At 38.7% G+C, this 14,722-nt stretch overlaps 2 protein-coding genes across 3 annotated transcripts in view; one reads left to right on the plus strand and one right to left on the minus strand.

The window, feature by feature from the left end:
• LOC132784802 (octopamine receptor beta-1R) overlaps positions 1-5,250 on the plus strand; it is a 28,909-nt gene extending 23,659 nt beyond the window's left edge. The window contains exon 9 of one of the 2 annotated variants that reach the window (XR_009632285.1): positions 1,223-1,344. Coding sequence is in view for 1 of the 2 variants with exons in the window: in XM_060790661.1 (XP_060646644.1) it covers positions 1,223-1,513 (291 nt within the window). In the remaining variant the exon portion in view is untranslated. Of the gene's footprint in view, positions 1-1,222 lie in introns of both variants that reach the window. The other variant, XM_060790661.1, reaches the window with a different exon arrangement.
• A 9-nt stretch (positions 5,251-5,259) lies between these two features.
• LOC132784803 (uncharacterized) lies at positions 5,260-14,496 on the minus strand. Its single transcript, XM_060790662.1, has 6 exons — positions 14,414-14,496; positions 11,904-12,191; positions 6,816-6,931; positions 5,979-6,746; positions 5,732-5,916; positions 5,260-5,652 (listed from the first exon to the last, which is right to left on the minus strand). Exons 2-6 carry the CDS (start codon positions 11,986-11,988, stop codon positions 5,580-5,582), a joined length of 1,227 nt encoding a protein of 408 aa, XP_060646645.1. The 5' UTR covers positions 11,989-12,191; positions 14,414-14,496; the 3' UTR covers positions 5,260-5,579.
• Positions 14,497-14,722: the final 226 nt, after the last annotated feature.

Here is a 14,722-nt window from a genome sequence, read left to right on the forward strand (position 1 = left end):
ATTGCAATTGCAACTCTCCTACAGCTATTGCCTGCCAAATGTCACGATTCTCATTGCTGCCACAAAAAAAAAATAAATGAAAACTGAAATGAAAAATATATCAATATATTGAATTGCCTGCTGAATTCTCTGCACGCTCTGCCTGCCTCTCAGCTCTCTCTCTCATATACTTGCTGTAAATCAACATTTTCGTATACATTTGAACTCTTGCTCTCTTGTCTGTCTATAGTCATACTATATATATATATATATACTTATGTATTTATGCTGTGTCCCTGTCTCGTATGAATATCATCTCAATTGGTTGCTCTAACTCGCTCTCTCTCTCTCTTTTCTTTGCTATCTACTATCTTTAATCTCATCTACATCTTTTCCATGCACAGATGGCGTTTGCCTTACTGATACGTTGCTTAACGTCCAACAAATGCTAAAGTCCATGCTAAAGAATGCCACACACACCAAAAAAAAAAGAATACAAAAACTAAAAAACAGAAATGTAATATTCAAATTGAAAAGCTTTCGCTTCTATAAGTATGTTATACATATGTATGTATATGAATGAGTATATGTAGTCACACACACACACATAACCCGTTGCTCTATTTATGGTAAACCAACAACAGCACCTGTTACAAACAGCAACAGCAACAAGAAACACTTGCAAATGTGCATACATATTTTTTTAGTTTGCTTTTTTATGTTTTCCCTTTTTTCTGAGCTGTTTTGTTCCACAAGTTTCTCATTTTGCACACAACTCTTTAACACACACTATCACACACACACACACACACATATTCAGACAATGCTGGACCATTTGTTTTTTTCATTTGTGTATAATGAATGCGGCCTTTTATTTCGTTTGGAATTTCATTTTTATTCTTTCCTTGCTCCGGCATGGCAGAGACACGTTCCACACACACACACACACACTTAGGCGCTGCTTTACCCGAATTCTGACTGTGTGTCATACACTTTGTCTTTTTGTCTCTCTTATCTACTACAACATATAACAATATTTACTCGCTCGCTCGCTGTCTGTCTCCCTGTCTCGCTCTCTCTCTGTCTCTGTCTCTCTGTCCCCGACGTCGTTTAAATATGCCTAACCTTTGAGTATGTAATAAACAGTTTCTAAATGATATTCTCAGCCTATTTGCACTCATTTCATTTCTTTCTATCTTTCTCTATCTCTATGTCTCTGTGCGTGTGTGCGTGTCTTTTGCAGAGCTGCTGTCCCTATGCGTTCATCAATTGTCGCGCCAGCATTCGAGCATTTGGAGGCGGCGGCGGCGGCGGCGACGGCGCTGGAAGGAATGGCAACGGCAGAGGAGGGACTGGCCATCGGAGGGGGGATAATGGCGCCAGGAATGGCTCGGCTGATCTGCCAGCGTATATGAACTCGACGGCCTCGTCGGAGATACACATGAATGTGATGCGGGGGCGTCCATATGGCTCTGTCACGCCCACAATGACCGCCCAGGAGCAGCAGCAGCTGCATCCACTGTACACAAATTAAGCAAGCAACGTAACGTATCAAATCCAACTACAGACTACTGACATCTTCATCCCACTTGATGCTCGACTCATGTGTGCTTCTTATGTGTACCTTCAACTTAAAAATAAGCGCTATAATACAACCTACTATCTACTATATATCTTATGCGCCCAACTGTAAGACCACACGCTATAAGCAAAACAAAACAAGAGAATAGAACGATTTAATACTATACCGAACACGACAATCCCACAGAAATAATTGAAGCCTTCAGAATACATTAGCCGAAATCAATGTGCAAATTAAAAATTGAAAATGAAAAATGAAACAAAAAAAAAAAACCAAAAAATTAAAACAAAATGAATACGTACAATAAATAATTGAAATATTTACAAGTTGAATTTAAAGCGAAATTGTTGAGCAAACAAAAAACAAAAGAAATTATAAACGATATTAAATATATGAATGTATATGAAAAGAATTCCTAGAATTGCCGGCAATTTCAAGCAACATTTGATTGGCATTTAGTGCAATGTGTTTATACTTATATGGCATATATATAGATATACTACTTATATACAGATATACTATATATATATACATAGTTATTGAATGTTTGATATACGTATATAAATAGTAATGCAACATTTACGACGCTAGTGTATTTGATGTCCCATGAATTATTGATACGCGAATGTCTTCTTATATGCCTAGACGTGTAAGTAAGTAGCATATATAGTATATTAATAAATGTATAGTATGTATATAGTATTGTAGTACTACACGTGTACTGCACGTGCTCAGCTCGTACTAATTTCGTAAATCGTACGACTAACATATCCATTGGGTCTATTAGCCACTCTACTCGTAGCCTCCACACAATAAGTATATATAGTATAATAATATACCGAGTAAATACAGAAGCGTGACTTGAAGTCTCATCAAAACAAAGCTGTTACATAACAATTGAGCACGTCGCGATTTTTGAGCGCATTAGTTAATTGTTGTAGTAAGTCTAGTTAGCGCTCAAATACCATAATGGATCGTATATTAGACGCTAAGTAATTACCTATTTATTCTATTCGATTCTATTCTATCGACAACAACAACAATCACTCGCTCGCTGTGTAGCAGCTAAATTACGTTTACTCTGTTTAGTTATTCCACTCGAATTGCAAACTGCCAGAACTTTTTGTTGGCCTGACATATCTCTACGATTATCAACAACAAATCTCTATACTATTTTCATATAAATTTTATATTTATATTTATATTGATTTAGCATTGCCCTGACAATCTTATCCAAGCGCGCTTTGACTTTGCATTTAGATTACAAGCACCAAAGCAAACAAAAACCAAAAAACCAAAAAAAAAATAAATAAAACGAAACTAAAACCAAAACAAGCAAAATAAATTATTAAGATTGTTTCGTCTCTTTTCTTTTCGCTGTCGCTGTCGTTTTCGTTTTCGGTTTTTTCTACTAACTTTCATTTTCGACTGTCTGAGAAAACAAAGCAATTATTTACACCGAGCAGCTTATCAAGTTCGCTTTGTTTGCCTTAAATATCAAATTGTTGCAATATACTTCTATACTACATACTATATATCTATGTATACATTGTATACTTAGTATGTACCATGTACTTAGTGTGTACGCAAACATATAGCGAGCACTGTTTTGCGAATCATAGTCATTATCTAAAGCGCCAGCTTAAGGGCTCAATCCAATAGACAAATGAGCTTCTGTCTGTCTTTCTGTCTGCGCCGTCTTTTAGTATATGACAATATTTATTTTATTTAACTTTGACACTTTGATTAAACATGGAAACGCCCACGAAATGCCACCGAATTCGCGTGTTCTCAGCACAATCAATTTTTGAAATCCAAACGTGAAATCGATGAGAATATCTAAAAGGGGGATAGAGAGGAATACACTTGGCCTTGTACTTGACATTAACATGCATTTGCCATTACCAATTTCCAAATATAATTGGCTTTAATTAGCGTCCAGCAAATACGAATTTATTAATACAATTTTCGATAAAGAATTATTATTTGGATGCCAGCCAAATTTAATGTTGAAGTAATTCCACATTTAAAAGAATCTTTCGGTTTTTTTATTCACATCAATCGAAATAGATCAAAGTAGATTTTAGCAATCAAAAGAACGGAAAGTATAGGGCCAATGATGTCATTGTTTGCTCATCAGCTACTCTATTGCATATTTCTAATTAATACCGGACATAATGAAAGAGTAAAGTAAATACATTTAAATGCATTGATCGTTAATTGTTGCCACAAGTGTTCAAGGTGTTTGTACTTGCCGCAGGCTTTCACAATAGAGCTCAGAGTACACTTCAGTTGAAAGCCACTAAAAATAGATCTATTAATATAATCTGCAAAGCGTGAGGCAAATGCGTAAAGTATCTATTCGTACTATCAGTACAAAGTAGTGAGTCACAACTAATGGCAATATGCAGTTAATATATTGACGCTGATTGAAAGTACGTAAACCATTCACGTCACAGACTTGTGTGTGTGTACTATATATTTCTTAACTCAGCTGGCTAACAATAATAATAACAGTAACAACAACAACAACAACAACACCAACAACATGCGATGTATTGTTAGTTGGTTTAGCAACAAATTGGCTTGTGAATTGACAGACAGAGCATGTGACTTTCAGTTATAAATAAATTAAATATTTAGCGTAAATAAAAAGGCAAATAATTAAGTTATGGCAGCTCGGTATACTCCACCATACAGTAAATTGATCACACAGTCACAGTCATCGGCAAAAGTCTATCCACCAGCGCTGATAATGATGATAAGCTCTCTCTCTATTCCAGACGATAAACTGATCAACTTTTGCCCACAAACACTGTGTAAACACTTTAATGACTGATTAATTTCATTGCATTCGACACTTTGTTCATTCCGAAATTAGAATTGTACGATCTAAAAAACAGTAGTAGTCATTAATGAATGTACAATATGTACTTACTTACCATCTAAATGGATTTGTGTGTGTAACTGTTAATGTTGAATGTATTTAGCAAAGCAAAAAGAAAAAAAAGAAAAACAATATATCATATTCAAGAGAAAGCCAAATACGCTCGTAAATGTCCAAAAGTTTAACTACAGCTTAGATTATTGACAATGTAATGAAATTACGAAAAATGCTATATATAGAGAATAAGTAATTGTTAAATGTGTTTGTTGTGTGTGTATGTGCGTGTGTGTACAGCAATAATAGCAACAATATGAATATAGAATACCAAGAATAGCTAATGAAAACTTGTTAAACTGCTTACAGCCATTTGCACGTAAAGTTGCATCACAAATCATCGCAGTCAAGTTACATAACTTGCAATCTTAACTCAGACTTGATCGACTTGCAAATGCCCTCTACAAAAATTCCTAACTGCTTTTTTTACCTTGCCTTACAGTATGTGATTTTCATTTCTTCAGCAAGCAAGTCTCAAAGTATTTTAGTTTAAAGCATATTTCAAAAAGAATAATACAACAAACTATCTCGACATTCTCATTTGGATTCAGGGTATAACATAGACATCCATGCAAATCTTTATAATATCTGTCAATTCTGGAATTGCAATAACTTCAAATAAACATCAAACACAGAGTCGAGGCTTAAGTAAATGTTAATAGTATGTGCGTTCTCTCAGTGTAATTAAAGTCAAGCGTGTAATAATCATTATACTATGCAAGAAGAGGAAGAAGAGGCAAAAAAAAAAACATATATATTTGTATGGTGTATGCATGTATTGTATTTGTATATATAAATAGTATGTATGTATATCAAATACATATGATACAAACTAAAGAAATGAAGCAATTACAATCGTATATGTAATAATAATAAAAGTAAAAGTAAAAATAAAAATAAAAAGTTGAAAACATCAAACAATGTCTCTCGTCTGTCGTCATCTCATCCCATCTACGAAGATGCTAAACGCTTCACAAGTTGACAGCTTGACAGATTCCAAAAAGACTGAAGGTGGAAACAGAAGAAGGGGAAGGAGGAGAGGGTGGAGGGTGGCACAGTGGCTTACAGAAGTTGTTGTCATTGAGAGTGATTGTTATTGCTGTATGTATCTTTAAACTTTTTCTGTATTAACTGATATGCATTGTAGACGCTGAAAGTTTCAAGGAAAGAGAAAAACAAGTTAATAAGTTAATAAAAGTTTTGCAGGTGGGAAAAGTGATAAAACGAACCGTTCTTTCGCCGCCTTGAAGGACTTCTTGCGCTGCTTGAGGCATGCTGCATTCTGTGCGGCATCTGTTTGAGGCAGATCGCTGGGAGATATCATTGTAATGTTGTCTGGATGGCAGAAGAAGGCGATCGAATGTCGACCACGACTACGTATGTGCTCCTGCTCGGGCACAACAACGCGATGTTCCTATTAGAGAAATGGATATATGTTTAAATTGGACTTTAAGGAATTCATATTCTTTTACTTACCAGTGCGGGGTAACGCTCCTTGGTCCAGATGGACAAGATCTCGCCACAATTGATCAGAATGGCACCAGGCAAATGGCCAACACGATGCCACTTTTCGCTGCCAGGCAGCTTCACTTCAAGACCGCCCTCTGAGTCCTGGGCGAGCAATGTGAATGTGCCATAGTCGACGTGGGCGCCACAGCGAATGATCTCGCCATTGGCCAGCTTGTGCTCGGATAGCTCACCATCCTTGCCATTGGACGTCATACCGTCCACCTCATTGATGTCGTCTCGCGGATTGTGTTCGGGTCGGAAATCCGGCTGATCCGACAGACAACGCTGATAGCTGTATTGACAACGGCCCTTGATCACATCGTTCTGTCCGTGGCCGGGCTCATCGTCCACAACGGGTGGATAGTAGAGCATGCGCAGGGTGGTCATGTTGTCGTGATCACCGGACAACATGTGTGAGTGCTTTTCGAGGAAGAATGTGTGCGGAATGTCCAGCGAGACGGCCAGCGCCTGCAGCAGGAAGCTGGCCAGCGCCTTGAAGTCATTGGCCAGTGTGCTAATGTGATCCGCAAAACCGGGCAACGGCTCCTCGGGCAGATTCTGGGCATTCAGTGTGCAGATGTTGAATGCATGACGCAGCTCCGGTGTTTTGCCATCGAAACGCTCAACGCCCGGACTCACATAGCCATGATTATCGCCATCGCTGCGTATATAATGCTGCTTCACATCCGCCTCCAAGTCCACAAAATCATCCAGATGATCCCACGCAGTCTTTAGCTGAGTTCGTTAAAGAGTTATTTCAGTTAGTAAAGTGTTTAGATAAGCAGTGAAGATTAGTTAGTTTACCTTCTCATCAGATATACCATGATTAACCAGCAGTGCCATGCCCTTCTCGGACAGTGCCTTCTGCAGTTGATGTCCCACACGATTCACCACCGATTTGACGGGCACCTCTTCAATGCCTGCAAATAAAAAAAAATGAAAAAACGTAATTACTATCAGATCATCAGTTGAATGCGTGGGCGTGAGAATGTTGTGAACTCGATAATGACAGAGAGAGAGAGAAACATAAACGGAACTGCCACTTGAACAATTTGATACGAATTTTCAATAGTGGTGTTAATCGTTTTGTGGTCTTCTGGGAAATATTAATCGCACAGCTGCTGACAATAATCATAAATATTGAATAAAAATATTTGCTTCGCTTCGACTCGACTCATTTATGGAGCCACAATTAGGGTACAAAAGTTATACGATTGCCAGTAAAAATACCTGATACCCGCAAAACAAAACAAATCGAATCGAATTGAATTGAATCGCGAATTGAACAACAACCACAGCGAAGCCACACGCCAAGTGTCGGCAAATCCACGTGCCAAAAGTTCTCAGGGAACTGGAAACTGGCAATCATTTAATTAGAATTGAAAACTTTGCGCAATTTACAATTTACAACGCAATCGAAATAGACCATAAAGCATCCATTTTGCCATAATGGGCAATGATATAAACGACGGCGACGACGACTACAACGACCAAGGCAATGCATCCGTCCAACTCGATAAATGCAATAAAGGTAAATGCAATCAATTTCAATGCCATGGCAAATGCTCACAGCGCTGGCTTTTCCATTGCGGAAAATTAAAAAAAAAAAAAATGGTATAAATAAACCAGCTCAACTGCAGCGGAAGTGTGGAAACCCAGAGAAAGTCGACAGTGTTGAGCCCCAAAGGATGTGGCTGTCTTCTCTTCTCCTTCTCCTCCCCCCTCTGAGGGGGCAAGTGTCAGACATTATCAGGCAGCTCATCGACAACTTTATGCATTTTGTTCGCATTTTAAATATCTATATTTATAAGCGTCACACTGTTGTTGTTGTTGTTCATTGAGCGCCAGGTAATGAATGAATAGCCAAACAATTTGAAATATTTCCACACGTTGTGTTGACGCACACACACACACAATCGCACACACGGGGCGTATGAGCAATCTATAAATAAATAATTGGCAATTTCAGTTTGTCGCACGCCACCAGTCACCACTCCACCACCACCACCTGCCCCTCCCCTGCTCGAGCCAATCAACAGAAGCTATCAACACCCCGCCACATCAGCACCCCACAAAGACAAACCAACAACCCCACACAAATACAAACATACATAAGTAAGTATATAAGTGTATCTATGTATGTAAGTGCGAGAACTCTAATCAACGCCATGACGCACTGTTTTTCAGCTGATAAGAACGGAAATTCACGGTTAATAGTAATTACGTTGTGTAGCTATCAGTGCGTGTTGTTGAAGAGAGACCCAAACAGATTTTTGTCACTAGGCGGTACAAGTGCATATATGTAGTATATAATATATACCACACATATACTTCCTAATTATTTGTTGTCATGCTCAAATCATGAATATGCCAAAGATGATGATGATGACGATGTTGTTGTTGTTTGTTAATTTGAGGTCAGGCCTCAGACTATTAAATGGAATCAATTGAAGCGCAACGCAGTCTCAATATTACTTCATAGAAATGCCTTTCGATTTCATTTCGAATAGATGCAAACGGCACTTATTCTCTATCGTCTCTATCTCTATCTCGCTCGCTTTATCTCCCCTGGCGATTTGAATTGAAATGTGGAGGAAATTGAGGCAGCTTGAGGTTTGCATGCAATTCAATTACGTCGCAGAGCGAGTTGCGAGCACTTTTCAATTAATGACCATTATTTTTGCTCTTTCTGTTTGCAATTTTATATTGCTCACATGCTAGTCGCTAACTTGTCGCTTATTTATCTATATTGAGGCTAATTAATTGACTCAGCATAATAGTATTTTAGAAGCCAACGAGAGAGAGCGAGAGAATTGAAGATCATCGTCGACATACAGTTTTCTCTCTTTTTATTTGTTGTTGGCTTTGAATTTCTATATCTAAATAGTCTTTGATTGGCATCTTTCGATACGATCGGCTGCCAAAGAAATAGAAACACAAATATACATACGTATATATGTACATGCACTATATAGGCGGAATATTTATGGTCGCCCCGGGCGCCATAAACAGACCAAAATGCGTTTGGACTTTCTGTATATGTTTTTCAAATGTTTGGAATTTCTATTGACGCTTCGACTGCTCTTGATACCCAGCAGCAATTGAGGGTACATTAGTTCAGCTCTTAGCTTGTGCTTTTACAATAGTATAAGGAATCTTGTATTCGTTCAATTGGAAATGCAAAACCTGCACAATAGAACGCACATTTAATTCATTATTTATAGGGCAATATTCATATGGAGCGCACATAGAGAGCTTAAAAGCCTCCATTTTTATTGGCAAACATATTTTATTTATAGAAAAATTAATTGTGCGCAGTTGAAAGTGTTTAGCTTTGGTCGAATGGTTCGCTATCATTAAATTCTAGTTCAATTACGCCACAGTTAATAGATACCAGAAATGTCAGAAATGCAAAAGCCAAACCGCTAATTGATTTACCATAATCCGCAATAATTTCCGAGTGCACATTCATCTCTTATAACTTGGCTAACTGCGAGTGAATGCAATACGTATGTATGTGTGTGTGTTGAACAGCTTTATTTATATTCTGATGCGTTGCTATTCAGGTTTAAGCTGGTTTTAATCGGACTCCAAGCGCCTCGTTAATATCGGCTGACATTCTCATTGTTGATGTTGTTCTCGTGTGTTGTGTTTTAGTTGTGTGCGAGAGATGCCGCAGATTTCAATTAAGTTGGCAATCGGCAAAGTGGGCGCGGGCTTGGTGACGCTGCCTGGGGATTCACTGGCCAAATGCGTCACTTTTCCGCTGACGTCGTTTGGAACGCGAATTGGAATCGGAATCGAAATCGGTCTGAGAATGGCAATGGAGAATGGGGAATGGGAACGCAATACATGTGGTTTGCTTTACTCGTGTACTCGGTTTGTGTCTGAGTCGAGTGTAAATATAGCAGTTATAACAACAAATTCAAACACACACACACACACACACACACACACCATAAGTCGAACAAAACAAACCCGCAAAAACAATAACAATAACAATAACAAAGAACAAAAACAAAAGCAAGAAAAACACAAATAACCATCAAATCAAGTTCTCCAAATAAAGTAAAAATGAATGTAAATATTGTGGATGCATTTCCGCAATTTACTCATCATCATCAGCAGTTAGCATTGGGACTTCAACTAACTACTCACTATATATACTCTATACGTTAACTATCAGTAGCAGAGAATGTGGTTCAAAAACCTCAACAGTTCGATAAACAATTCAAGTTCCGTTGACACAAGTGGAGCTCGAGTTGAAGTAATTTTGTCGGTTTTATTTGGGGGTCAATGGCTGAAATGTTTGGAAACAAACTCGTCACACGAGGGTCAAGTACTTAATCGAAGGTCAACCGGGTATAACTTTTGGGGTATGACTTTATACGTTTTGTGAATTCCCTCGTAGAATTCCGACAATTCAACTATCGAGGTTGTTCTTGGTAGTTTTGGATATTTTTGTTACTTTTCTCATTAACAGTTGAATAATTTATGGTGTGTCATTCTTGGAAGACATTCGAAATGACAGTAATGCCAAAAGTATGCACACACTTGCCTTATACTTAGAATACTTTCAGTCTCAGTGTGTAATTACTCGTATTAACTTTGCTTTTTTATGTGAACTGTGACAGCATCACAAATTCATATGCAAATTATATTGTTTATTAGAATTATTTTCACATACATTTTTTCGAGCTCCTAATTAGCTTTCTCTCTATATATTGTCCCGCCTCTCTCTCTCTCTCTCTCTCTGTCGGCTATTTATCTACTTGTTATTGTCATATGATTTGTTAAGCTTGATTATTTTGGTGTCAATAAAAAGTCATACTATGACTAAGTTATGACTAAGCCATTTAACTAAAAATAATTGGCCTGCCAATTAATATTATTAATAACATGTTTTTCCCTTTTTATATATGTACTATATATCTAATTTGTAACTGAAATGCTTGATTGATAAATACGCTTTGTAAATACAAATAGAAATTTAATACAATTGAATTGTCGACTACTTTTTCATAAATAATTAAGTTCAACACATTAATTTTGTGGCTAACAATGGTCAAGCAGTGGAGTATAAAATAAATATAATTAGATTGTAATGAAAAGCTGCGATTTTCTTTTTTCCTTTTTTGTTTTGTCTGTTAGTTATTCGACCCAGTTGCAGCTCTGGGGATTTTTGTTGGCTGTAATTTGTGGCTGACCTCGACCTGCCTCTATAGCCTGGCCTATTTACAAACTCTGAGCTCACTCTCTACTTTGGCGCATTGTCTTACTTTCTAAGCTCATAAATTCTAATAAACGCTTTATGTACACACTTGAAAGAATAATTACGTTTGTTAACCTTAGCCCAACTACAAAGTTATCTGGGCATTTAATAATCTTATCTAGTTGAATCTGAACATAGCACGACTTCAAATCAGTATCTCTATTAACGCTTAGCAATAGTAGAATGTCGCTTAACTAACAGTTTAAGGCGGCGCGTGCAGCTTTGGCATTTTAAAAAAAAGTTAACGTAATATTTCGTAGACATCATTTGGTTGCAGTAAATTACAAACAGATGCAGTTGTTGCACAAGTGAATCGAGTGAATGACACGGCGACAGGTGTCAGCTGTGCTGATGTTCATGTCGATGTCGATGTTGATGTGAAATAATTAAAGTCTGTGTTTTGAAAAATTAAGCAACTGCAATTACGATTTACTCGCACAACGGCGAAACAATTGTTAATTATCCAACTATGACTCAGGGCTGTGGTTAATTAAGCAGCGATTGTTAAAGGCGTGCTTGGCAACTGCGAAACTCTCTCTCGCTCTTATGTTGGACCCTCATCATACAGATGTGAATATGTATGTGTATGTTATATAGTAATTCTCATGCTTGGAACTTACCACAATGAGCCAGATCGATGATGGGCACCGCGGATCGCGATAGCAGCGTGTCGAGCTTGTCGTCGCTTGTTTTTGTTTTCAGCATTTTGCCTCTCTGTGTATGTTGTTTTTTGTTTTTGTTTTTGTGTGTGTTTTTGTTTATGTCGAGTGCTCGACTGTCTATTGCAATTCTTTGGTTTGGAGACACGCAACACACCACAGCACACTTGATGCGTTTTTATCACTAATTACGCGAGCGAGAGAGAAAGAGATAGAAACACGAGAGACGACGACGCGACACAAAAGACACTGGAAAACAAAGGCAAAAGTTTATGTTTGGTTCTTGTTATTGTTATTGTTATTATTACAAATATCTCTTTGGTTATGCAGTTTTGACTAGTAAGCAGTTTTCTATATAGTAATTGTTGTTATTGTTGTTGTTGGAGTGACTGACTGGCAGTCAGCAACGGTGAGTGTGACTCCCAGTTTTGCTAAACGAATCACCGACAAAGCAAACAAAACCAAATTGGGCCCAAAGCCAATCGAAGCAACAACTGGCTATCAAATCCAATTGGAATACGACCGTTGCGTTGCCCGTTTTATTTTATTTTGTTTTGCTTCTTTCTTTGAACGGGAAGGGCGCGTGTCGGGCGTTTATTTTACGGTACGCGCCAAACAAATCGAAAAACGCAAATAAAACGTTGCGATCGCGACGCGTTTCTCAGCCAAACTGATCAAGCTACAAAATCAAGTTGGCATTTTCTTGAACGTTCTGCTCGCTCGCAACGTCGCTGCCGCTGCCTCAGCTGCTTCAACTGCCGCTGCTGCTGCTGCTGCTGGTGCCGCTTTTGCTTATCGCACCTTTGGCTTTAGTGCTCAGCGTGTTGAGAGTGTGTGGCTGGTGGTTGGCGCATGTTCGAGGCACTTTGGAGGCGCTGTCTGCGTTGCTGCGTTTGTTGTTCAATTTTGCACTTGTATGCGTCACACAACACAGCTGACAGTGTGTGTGTGTATGAGTGTGTGACTGTGCACACACACCTTAGCATGTGCGTTCGCAATTAGATAAAATTTAATCAAATCAAATTTGTGATAAGTAAATTAGCACTTGTCGTTTTTGTGCAATGCGGCCAACAACAATAACAGCTGCATGACTAGACTGAAGAGGAGGACGCAGGGAGGGTAGGTGCTAAACACGTATTTGCATTGGCCAAGTGCGAGACTATCTAAAGCCAAAGCTAAGCAACGTATGAAGTACCAGAAGCAGTCGCAGTCGCAATCACATTCCCAGTCACAGTGACTGTCACAGTCGCAGTTTGATCAACAGGTAGCTGGCAGCTCGCTCGCGATATTTTGAGATACACACACATACTCATATCGATAGCTGTGTATGTGTATGTGTGAGTTTTAGCTACGCTTTGTGTTATTATTCGCAAGTCGATACAGATACTTTTGTTGTGAGCACACACAGCGCACAGAGAGGCGAACAAACACAAAAGTATCTGACAGATCTCGTTTGCTGGTAACGGCACACTCGTGCAAATGTATCTGACAGATCTCGTTTAACGGCACTCGCACACACTCATGCACTCTCAGGTGTGCCCTGCTGCTCCGGCTGTGGCTCTGGCTGTGGCTGCTGCCTTAACTTCACCCCTTGACGCTGACGAACCAGCTGAGCTCTCAAAACCTGGCATTGTATAGTTGTCTTGGCTTCACACTCTCCTCTCTTCCTCTTTCTGCCTCCGCTTTGGCTTTTATTTTGTTTTTTTTTCCTTTTCGTCTGCGTCTTGTTTTTGTTTTGATAGCTCTGGCGCTGGCTGTTGCCAAGCGGCATCACAGGAAACGCCAGATGAGCATGAAGAAACTGCTATGCAAAGTCTGCACCGCTTGCATCTTCAGGGATGGCAACGACACAGGGAAATACCCAACGTGTGTATCTACACATATCTATGTGTGTCTGTATATATTCATACATACATATGTATGCATCTGTGTGCGCATGAGTAAGCGTTTCTCAAACATAGATACGGATACACTCGTACAGTAGCTATTTTTAAAACACAAAACTTGACAATTCCTTGTATTTTATGCATCATGCATTATATCAACGATACAACGAAAAGTCGCTTTCTTTTCTTTCCATATCGATGTTTTTGGGGTTTTGCACAGATTTCCCTTTTCATGAATCAACGTCACCACAGAAAATTTCCAAGCAACGTTCGTTCGTTCGTTTGCTCATTCGGCTTAATTCCATTCGCTTAATTCTTTAGTTGCGATTGTTTTTTGTGTTTTGCGTTTTGTTTGTATTATTTTCGCACACTTTCCAATATTTTGTAACACACACGCGAACGCGAATTTAACCTAAATACAATAAAATAAAAATGCGCACGCCAACAGTTGAGGCGAGGCGAACCTATATACCTGGCAACAGCAACCAGCGCAACAAGAACAACAGCAACAACAATAACAATGAGCGACAGCAACAAAAATAATAACAACAACAAGAACAACAACAACAACAATACGACACTTACAACAAACAGAGTAGTACGCAAACGACAACGCGCCAACGAGCGGAAGGGACGCGTCTGCACTTCACCACATTTTCGCCAACACTGCGAGGCGAGTTTTAGTTTGAAATCGAATTTGCCTGCAGCAACTTCAACATTTATCACCACATAACTACACAGCTGCGGATACATATGTACACCATGCTCAGATACATCAATGTCATTGCATACTTTTGGGCTGTGACTGCAAAACAATTGTAGCCCAATTTTGCTTACTTGTTAAGCCACCTCGCAAAGCGACAGTTAAGATCGATTGCTGATTTTTATCAGCAA

This window comes from Drosophila nasuta, chromosome 2R, assembly GCF_023558535.2.
Source record: "Drosophila nasuta strain 15112-1781.00 chromosome 2R, ASM2355853v1, whole genome shotgun sequence".
Classification (NCBI taxonomy): Eukaryota; Metazoa; Arthropoda; class Insecta; order Diptera; family Drosophilidae; genus Drosophila; species Drosophila nasuta.